Source organism: Schistocerca nitens, chromosome 5 (assembly GCF_023898315.1).
Source record: "Schistocerca nitens isolate TAMUIC-IGC-003100 chromosome 5, iqSchNite1.1, whole genome shotgun sequence".
NCBI lineage: Eukaryota > Metazoa > Arthropoda > Insecta > Orthoptera > Acrididae > Schistocerca > Schistocerca nitens.
The window spans coordinates 613321635-613332349 of NC_064618.1; the positions used below are offsets into that span (position 1 = coordinate 613321635).

A 10715-nucleotide genomic window follows, 5' to 3' on the forward strand; every position below is an offset into this window, starting at 1 on the left:
AAGCTAAATCCGGCATATTAAGCTTTTTGCACAGTAGAACAATAAACCCTTTAACTTTCCGTTCACTGTTCACGCCCCGTCTGTGGTGACGGAATACAGCTTTACCATATTGGGTCCTATTTCTTCTGGTGTCATTTCCACAGCTTCTAAAATGTTCGCACTTGAAACGGCGTCCTTCATCGAAGTAAAGTCCAGAAGCTCTTCCGTTACGGGTTGGTTCCGTCCACTCTGCGCAAAAAAAGAAAAAAAGGAAAAAGAAAATTGGCTAAATGAGCTGCGTTGCTAGTATTCTGATTCGCCAAGATATTGTCATACTGGAATTGATATTCCGCTGTATGCGGGAGCTAATGTGGAATTAATTGTCTCTACTTTGTGAAATAAAATGTTCTTTACTAATAGACCTTCTATAAACGACCTCGCAGCTCCAGCTGAACGTAGAAGAACTTAATAACTAGTTCTAAGTGTCCTTTCGCGATACCCTTCATCTTCTTCGCTCTATGTCAGAGGAAAAGAATTGTGTTAAGAATAATACGAGCGAAAACGAATACGAATAACGAATACACATTTGAGAGGAATGTAAACAAATTTTAATTCGCTTCGCAGGACCCTTAACCAAACTAAACAAGCTAAAGGGCTGTAAAATCTCATTTGTGGATAAGAATTCTCTTCTACAAGAGTTCGCAAGGTCCTTAAGTCTCCCTCCCTGGCGTCCCTCGTGATTTCATTATATTTTTCTGAATGCAATCTGATGTAGTGACTTTGAATACACGATTTTTTTGCAGAGATAATTAATGTTCCGTAGGTTAGACATTTGGCTTATTCGTTACAACTAACAAAAAAATAAGATAGTTTCCATTCCTGTCTAAATGGAGTTTCGGAAATCTTTGCTTTTTTCTCCGCAGGTTGTTCCATTGTTATAGTAACTGTATTGCACTTATCTATTTTAGTGTTGAATAAGCCCTGTATTAACGCGCTCAGAAGCACACAACGGCGCATTTTCCATGCAAGCCGAGTTGAGGCGAATAAAGCCTAGTTGCACCGATGCCCCGTGCAAACACTCTCTGCACCTCGCTTTGCTCGCGTGCCATTTTCCGTGTATGAGAGCAACTGATCAGCATGATTACTCTGCAGTTCACAGTTAAGGGTCTGGCAGATGGTTCATCGAACTACCTTCAGACCGTTTCTCTGCCGTTCCACACTCTAACTGCGCGTGGGAAAAACGAACACTTAAATCTTTTTTTACAAGCTCTGATTTCTCTTGTTTCATTACGATGAACATTGCTCCCCATATAGGTTGGCGACAGTAAAATATTTTCACATTCAGCGGAGAAAGTTGGTCATTGAAATTTAGTGGAATGATCTCGCCACGGCTGAAAATGCCGTTGCTTTAGTGGTTGCGATTCCAAACCGCTTTCGTATTCATGACACACTCCCGGCTATTTCGTGATAATACAAAACGAGCTGATCTTCTTTTTTAGATGTCTTCCGTCAGTCGTATCTGCTAAGGCTTGAAGAAGATTGATACCAACAACCCTAATCTCATTTAGCAACCAGTTTCGCTACCCCATTGGCACCATCTTCAACCCCCTACACAAGTAGCTACATAAGTCATCTAATGGTTTTCGCTATTATAGGAACCACTATATCCATCTGGTTTCTGTAGACTTCTTCTTGGTTGTTGCCGTTATATTTGTGAATGGTCCATTTGTACCAAGAAGAAGTTTACGGAAACCAGTTGGATACAGTGGCCCTAAAATAGCACGAACGATTGGATGACTTACTAGCTACGCGTATACCGGCCTGAAGATAGTGCCTATGAGGCACCAAAACTGGTAGCTAAATAAAATTACGGCTGTTGGTATCTACTGTCTTCAAGTCTTCGATCACCTACTGTCTTATTCCATTTGCACAAGACGGAATTACTGATACGTGATAAGGATTCCACTCTGGACAGCAGTACTCGAGAGGACGGACATAGTAGCATACGGAGTTTCCTTAGTAGACCTGTTTCATCTTCTAAGTGATCTGCCAATAAAAAGCAGTCTTTCGTTGGCCTTACCCACAACATAATCTATGTGATCGTTTCAATTTATGTTGTTCGTGATTATAATCCCTATGTCTTTATGTGATTCGACAGCCTTTAGATCTGTGTGCTTTATTGTGTAACCGAAACTTAACGGATTTGTGTTTGTACTCATGTGGATGAAGTCATACTTTCCCTATTCAGAGACAATTGACATCTCTTGCACCATACGTGTATTTTGTGTAAATCATTTTGCAATTGGTTTTGATCTTCTGGTGAATTTACAAGACGTTAAATGATAGCACCATCTGCAGACAATCTAAGACGGCTGCTCAGATTGTCTCCTAAAGCGTGTATATGCATCAGGAACAGTGGAGGGCCTACAACACTTCCTTGGGCACGCCATTTTTTTTTCTTTATTGGATTTCGATTCCCCCCGAAGGAGGCGGGCTGGCAGCAGCTTAGTATGCCGTACTTCAGCCTACAGAATTTTTAAAACATAAGAAGATAAGAAACAATAAAAGCAGGCGATAAAACGGTGACGTAAGATGGAAAATTGTGGGAAGTTAAAACATAAAACAAATGGTGGGCGATGATAATAAAATACACAGGAAGCAGACAGGGAAAATAGTAGACAGACAATTAAAAAAGACGGCGACAGTCTGGATTCTGTGCGCAAGAGATATCACACCCTGCGACATTATGATGTCCGTTCGCAACACTTCGGAAAAGACGCACAACACTTAACAATCACTGGAAACACTGCACTCGAAATTTGGCACGAAAATCACACACCACAGGCAAGGGTAGATTGGGGGGGGGGGGGGGACCTGGACAAATGAGGGGGGGAAATGGGGGGGGGGAGGAGATGGGGCACGCCAGATATCACTTCTGTTTTAGTCGATGACATTTCATCAGTTACTACGAACTGTGACGTTTCTAACAACGGATCTCGAATCCAGTCGCACAACTGAGGCGACACTCTATAAGCATTCAGTCTCAGAAGTCGCCTGTGAAGAATAGTGTCGAAAGTCTTCTAGATATCTAAAACTGTGGAGTCAATTTGACATCCCTTGTCGATAGCACAAATTCCCTCTTGAGAATACACTGAGGTGATAAAAGATATGGGCTAACGATATTCACACATACAGATGGCTGTAGTATCACGTATACAAGGTATAAAACGGCAGTGCATTGGCGGAGCTGTACTCAGGTGATGCATGTGAAAAGGTTTCCGATGTGACTGTAGCCACACGACGGGAATTAACACACTCTGGACGCAGAATGGTAACTGGAGATGGGCGCACCTGACTCCCAATTTCGGACATCGTTAGGGAATTCAGTATTCCGAGATCCACAGTGTCAAGAGTGTGCCGAGAATACCCACATTTCAAGCATTACGCATAAGACATTAGCCGACGGCCTACACTTAACGACGGAGAGAAGCGTCGTTTGCATAGCGTTGTCAGTGCTAACAGACAAGGAACACTACGTGAAACAACAGCAGAAATCAACGAGGAACGCACGACGAGCGTATCCGTTAGGACAATGCAGGACAATGCAGGTGTTAATGGGCTACGGCTGCAGGCGACCGATGCGAGTGCCTTTGCTAACAACACGACATCGCCTGCAGCGCCTCTACAGAGCTCGTGACCATACCCTAGGCGACTCAAAAACCGTGGCCTGGTCAGATGAGTCCCGATTTCAGTTCAGGGTTCGAGCGTGGCTCACATCCCACGAAGCCATGGACCCAAGGTGTCTACGAGGCAGTGAGCAAGCTGGTGGTGGCTCTATAGTGGTGTGGAGTATGTTTCTATGGAATTGACTGGGTTCTCTGGTAGAAATGAACCATCATTTACAGGTAATGGTTATGTTCGGCTACTTGGAGACCATTTGCAGCCATTCAAGGACTTCATATCCGGCCCCTTAGCTGAGTGGTCAGCGCACCTGACTGCCATGCACCAGGCCCAGCTTCAATCTCCGGTTGGAGATTTTCTCTGCTCGGGAAGTGGCTGTTGTATTGTCCTCACATTTCATCATCATCGATACGCAAGTCGCCCAGTGTAGTTGTTGGAAATTTGTGGTAACGTCTTCTGGGACCAAACTGCTGAGGTCATCGGTCCCTAAGCTTACACACTACTTAACCCAACCTAAAGTAACTTAAGCTAAGGACAACACACACGCCCTTGCCCGACGGAGGGAGCCGCGCGAACCGTGACAAGGCGCTATCATACCCCGCGGCTACCCCACGCGGCTTGCCCAGTGTGGCGTCAACTGGAAAGACCTGCAAATCAGCTGCCGAACTTCCCCAGGTGGGGGTTTCCGGTCATCAAAGCCATACGATCAAAAATCGAGGACTTCATGTTCCCAGAAAACGATTTAATTATCATACATCATGTCGCCAGGCCATAATTCTTCGCTATTGGTTTGAACAATATTCATGTGCAGATCGCCGCAATGAATCACACCGAACATTTATGGGACATAATCGAGAATTCAGATCGTGCACAAAATCTTCCATCAGCAATACTTCCGCAGTTTATGGACGGCTAAAGAGACAGTATGGTGCAGTATTTCTGCAGGGGACTTCCAACGGCCTGTTGACTCCATATCTCGTCGAATTGCTACACTATGCCAGGAAAAGAAAGTCCGACACGATATTAGGAGGCATCTCACGACTTTTGTCACCTCTTTGTACAGAGCTAGTTGTGTTTTTGTTGTGTACATAGTTCCGCGTAGTCAGCGCGTACACAACTTTCCCACTAGAGAGCGCCCCGCTAAGCACAACAGCGCAGGCGCATCGCTCGTCCGTCTCCACACTACGAGATGGCGCTGCCTTAGAGACGGACCAAATTCTGCTTCCGCCGATCCGCGTATTAATATGTAACGCAGCCAATTAGATTGCTGCTAACGTAGAAAATTTTCTCCTCGCGGATCACACTCGCGCAGTGATACCTGAACGCGCGAGGTATTAAACGAGTGTACAGACCTTCGATTAGTGAGTCTGCATTTGTCTGCACCAGTCTGTACCAGTCTGCATTAGTCTGTACCAGTCTATAGTCAAGTTTCAGTCTGCGCCTAACAAGATTACCATATTCCTGTTCATAGCCATGAAGATAAATCTATAGACACTTTGTCAAGTATCAGAGATATGTGAGAATAAGATTAACGTACCAAGACCAAAGGAACTTCAGATTGTCAATTGTAAATAGCATCCAGAATCAAGTTACGTAATGTTTACGCTTCTTATTATTTTAATAAATGTGTGTGAAACTTAATCAAGTTCTGTTTAAAGTTGGTCACCGTCAATCTGCTGCTCTAAGCGTGCAAGTGGCATTTCTATCGTCTGACCTAACGGCAGAAGATAAACACGCCACGATAAGACCACGAGACACATTGCTGACACACGCCTACTTCGCTAGAGCGACAAGTCAAATAATCTGATGGTGTGTGTACTGAAGGTCTTACAGTACGCACACCACAGTTTCACAAAGTGTTGTCAATAAATCGTTTTCTTCGATGTAATTAGTGTTGTTCGAACGTAGTATATGCTCGAAAAACCAACTGAAAATCGGCGTTAGTGATATGGATCTGATGACTGGGTGTTGTGTGATGTCCTTAGGTTAGTTAGGTTTAAGTAGTTCTAAGTTCTAGGGGACTTATGACCGTAGATGTTAAGTCCCATAGTGCTCAGAGCCATTTTGATATAGATCTGTAATTCAGTGGATTACTCGTATTTACTTTTTTGTATATTGGTCTTCTTCTTTTAGTGTTCAACCCTGAGGTCCTCTCTTCTGTCCGACTTCCTCTTCATTTCCCCGGATGTGTTACACCCAACGTCAATCACGATCTGTTGCATGTATGGTATCCTTGGTCGCTCCTGCCAATTGTTCCCTCAATAACTCCGTCTGCTTATGTATATTGATGCAATCTCTAAATTTTAAAGTGGAATGTGGCCTCACCTGTGTGGGTGCGGATGTGCCCCTGCAGGAGCCAGGGCCTGGAGAAGCACTTGCCGCAGTAGGGGCAGCGGCAGGCCTGGGCGTGCGTGCGCACGTGCATGGAGAAGGCGGGCACGGACACGTACACCTTGCCGCAGTGCGCGCAGCGGCGCGCCTTGGCGTCGGCCGGCCCGCGGTGCGTCTGCCGGTGGCGCGCCAGGTTGCTGGCCGTGCTGTAGCGCTTGCCGCAGTCCGGGCACGCGTGCTGCGCCTGCGCGTGGGCCGGGCTCTGCGGGGGCGGCGGCGGCGGCGGCGGCGGCACCTGAGGCAGGGGGCCGTGTCCACCGACTGGTGCTGCGCCATAATGCAGACTCAATCTAAAGCTAGTGGTCCTTAAGCAGGAGGCTGATTTTAAGGAAGGCAGCAAGATTAGAGCTTAACAAGTTCCGACTGGGAAAGGAAGGACAAACGAAGTATACTTAATTACGATGCTGTCATAGTAATGACAGACCTATGGCACAGTTTACTGATAAGTACCGTAACAGACAAATTTATACCTTTGTCCTCAGCAATTTGGTTCCACGAGTCTTCCGTTAGCGGGACATCCACAACTGTTTCGTAAATTGTTCATAATTGAAATTTCCGCTTGAGTTATGCAAAATTTTCATTACTGAAGTCTTACACATCACAATTTTGGGATCTCAGCCCAATCTTCAGGCGCAACTGCAAGTTAACAGTAAAACCTTGTGTACGAAATGTGTCCAGTAAGCAATGAAACATTTTTTTTTCTGAAAGCATGTTGATTTTATTTGGGATTCCAATACACCACTTATACCCCACTCTGTTGGCTACAAAATCCAATTTGTCATTATAATCTCCGTTCAATGTGTCGACCTTACGCCACCTTATTGGGACGGTCTGTTGGCTCACGTGATGCCACTGTCTTGGTCGACATCAGAATGATACTGCTGTCATACGAAACCGTACCCCAGACCATAACTCAGGTGTAGGTACAGTGTGTCTAGCACGTAAACCGGTTGGCTGCAGGTCCTCAGATTGCTTCCTAACCAACAGACGGCCATCAACGGCACCGGGGCAGAACAGTCTCGTGAACGCCACTGCCAGCAATCATGTACAGTGGCTGCATTCCTGCCAAGCCTTTCTGCAATACTGCACAGGGAATATCCATCTCCTCGTAGCCCTATTACACGACCACATTCAAACTCAGTGAGATGTTGATAAGGGGCGTCTTCGTCACTTTAAAATCACTCTTGGCTAACATCAGCTCATCGCGTCCAATCTCAAATGTAACTAACGCTCACGATCGTTATAGCGTGTATTTAAAGCAATCCTCACTTGCATCCGCATACTGTCGCTAGTAGGGATACTATTACGCGACTTACGCGAAATGTGAATAAACATAAACTTTCACAGGCAGAATCACGGCTGCCAACTTTCGGTGGCGTGTTTTTTTCTTCCTAAGTGTATATGGCTGCGTGAAGCTGATTTGAGCACGGTTACTGTTCGTAAGACTGTTGGCACACAGATTGTGACAATGAATGAACACACATCAAAAAGGTTTTGCATCACTCCAGTTCCCATAACTGCAGAAGATAGGCGTAGACTGTGGATATTGTATCACAGACACAGTCCATTCGACTGTTCAGAGGGGTCACTAAACCCGCCCAAAGATATAAACAACCATGCATGAGCAGCGCCTATTAGTCGGAGAGGGTCCGACAGCCGGTCAGTTCCAGTCATTCCACCGGGACGGAGGTACACGGCTCGTGTTGTCTGTAGTTCAGCCATGCCCAGACGGTCAATACCGCGGTTCGTTTGTGTCCGCATTGTTACTTTGAGCCAGGAAGGGCTCTCAACAAGGGAAGTGCCCAGGCGTCTCGGAGTGAACCAAAGTGACGTTGTTCGGACATGGAGGAGATACAGAGAGACAGGAACTGTCGATGACATGCCTCGCTCAGGCCGCCCAGGGGCTTCTACTGCAGTGCATGACCACTACCTACGGATTAAGGCTCGGAGGAAACCTGACAGCAACGCTACCATGTTGAATAATGCTTTTCGTGCAGCCACAGGACGTCGTGTTGCGACTCAAACTGTACGCAGTAGGCTGTATGATGCGCAACTTCACTCCCGAAGTCCATGGCGAGGTCCATCTTTGTAACCATGATACCATGCAGCGCGATACAGAGGGGCCCAACAACATGCCGAATGGAAGGCTCAGGATTGGCAAGACGTTCTCTTCACCGATGAGTGTCGCATATGCGTTCCACCAGACAATCGTCGGAGACGTGTTTAGAGGCATCCCGGTCAAGCTGAACACCTTTGTCACACTGTCCAGCGAGTGCAGGAAGGCTGTTTTGGGGTGGCATTATGTGGGGCCGACGGTGGTTATGGAAGGCACCGTAGCGGCTGTACGATACGTGAATGCCATCCTTCGACCGACAGTGCAACCATAGCGGCAGCATATTGGCGAGGCATTCGTCTTCATGGACGACAATTCGCGTTCCTATCGTGAACATCTTGTGAATGACTTCCTACAGGATAACGACATTGCTCGATTGGAGTGGCCAGCATGTTCTCCAGATATAAACCCTATCGAACATGCCTGGGATAGATTGGAAAGGGCTGTTTATGGATGACGTGACCCAAAACTACTCTGAGGGATCTACGCCGGATCGCCGTTGAGAAGTGGGACATTCTGGACCAACAGTGCCTTGATGAACTTGTGAATAGTATGCCACGACGAATACAGGCATGCATGAATGCAATAGGACGTGCTACTGGGTATTAGAGGTTCTGGTGTGTACAGCAGTCTGGACCACCGCCTCTGAAGTTTTCGTTGTATGGTGGTACAACATTCAGTGTGTGGATTTTCATGAGAATAAAAAGGGCAGAAATGATGTTTATGTAGCTCTCTGTTCCAATATTCTGTACAGGTTCCAGAACTCTCGGAATCGAGGTGATGCAAAACATTTTTTGATGTGTGTATTTTTTGACTTGGTGTCCCACATCTTGTGAGCATTTGAAAAAGTCATCGTTACCTCCACGAGCTGCTGATAAAATTATGTATCGAACAACCTGTTTCAATCGAAATACCGTCATCAGTTTCCTGTAAACCAAACCGATGTGATACTTAAGTCGCATTACAAGAGTAAACAGTCACAAATCTGTTAACTGACGTAAGTGTTAACGACAACACGCTCATAATAAAACGTCTCACCCTCATTTAAAAGGATTCACAGTATCATATTAGGCGAATCATTGTTCTCAGGTAATATGGCTATGAATTTGTCACTGAAGATAACAATATGGTACACACAGTGATGTTACAAGTTATGAACAAATCACACCAACAAACACGTAAACGCTTTGTATGTATGTAATGTTGCCTGTTGTCACATCGCAATATAGATAATATTGTCAATATATAAACTGTGCTCTGTTTCAAGAGTTTTTCATAGTTGGTTATGTCACTGTGTGTGTCATATTGTATTTTCGGTACTAAATTTGTTGTTTTATTAACTGACGTCAATGATTTTATATTCTCCTAAAATGATGCTGTAAATGCTTTTAAGTATGTGACATATTATTACGTGAGTGTAATTGTTAACATTTACATCGGTAAATAGACTTATGACAGTTTAGTCTTGTAATGCTGCGTACTTATAATTTCAGTTTGGTGTACAGGGACCTTATGATGGTCTGTAGACCGAAACTAGTTGTTAAATAAAGAATTTCATCAGCAACATCGAGGCGGTAATCAATACATTTTTCATATTTCGTAGAAAGTTCTGTGAGGTTATGGAATGAACTCATCACGGCAGCCAGAAGACTATTGGAATTTTCATTTCTATTCTTATATAAGCAACAGATAACCATAATAAGAATGTGAAGGTCACAAGGAAAGGATGAGTTTTATCAGTGTGTTTAGTACACGATTAACGAAATGTAGCTAATGCCATCAGTGACGGCTGTCATCCAGTGCTCCAAGAGAACAACTTCTGTAGGTACTTTAAATCCCATTGAACACCTAACAAACGTAATAAATGAAACACCTGCATTCCTCGTTTAGATGCTATTCTATTACATGGCAAACTAATGTTGTTTGTGGTATTGGGATTGCCTAAAAGTTTTTTGACTATTGTAGACAAGGCATTCATGGTTGTGGCAAACTTGGAAAAGTAACTAACAGCAGAAATTGACAAATTTCAATTTCTTAGTGTACAAATGTATTATAAAGATCTTGACACCTATAGAAAGCTAGTTTTGGAGCAGGTACCTGCTATTGACGCAACAAAGCACGTAATGAAACCAAATTTCAATCACACATACGTGAGATCTGGGTTCTAAATGCTAAGAGGTAAAAGGGGCGTTAGCCAAGGACTAGTACATCACCCTGCTGTTAGTGTTTAGAAGAGAGGGAAGTGGAATCATTAGGTGGTTACAGAACGAACGCCCAGCGTGTGCGGCTAGTAAAAGAGTAGCCATGCCATCTCAAGCCATAAGAGAGGTGCCTCGGCAGTGACGGTTCTGACCAGCAGCAGACGTAAAGAAAGCACATCGCGAAACCTATGAATACCACAGGGTTATTCGTAAATACCTCCGGGTTTTCAGAAGGCGACTGCACGAAAACTACAGAATATGTACGCACATCGCTTAACGGAGCACCACCTTTCCAACTTTGAAACTCAGATTACAGGTGCTCAGTACGTGACATGTATATATAGTGCACA

General features: G+C 44.8%; 1 protein-coding gene across 1 annotated transcript in view; it reads right to left on the reverse strand.

Annotated features, from left to right (window-relative positions):
• The window catches only part of LOC126260613 (proline-rich protein 36-like), a 144038-nt gene that overhangs the window by 10973 nt on the left and 122350 nt on the right, over positions 1-10715 (reverse strand). The window contains exon 7 of the mRNA XM_049957950.1: positions 5986-6286. Within this exon, the coding sequence (XP_049813907.1) occupies positions 5986-6286 (301 nt within the window). The remainder of the gene's footprint in view (positions 1-5985; positions 6287-10715) is intronic.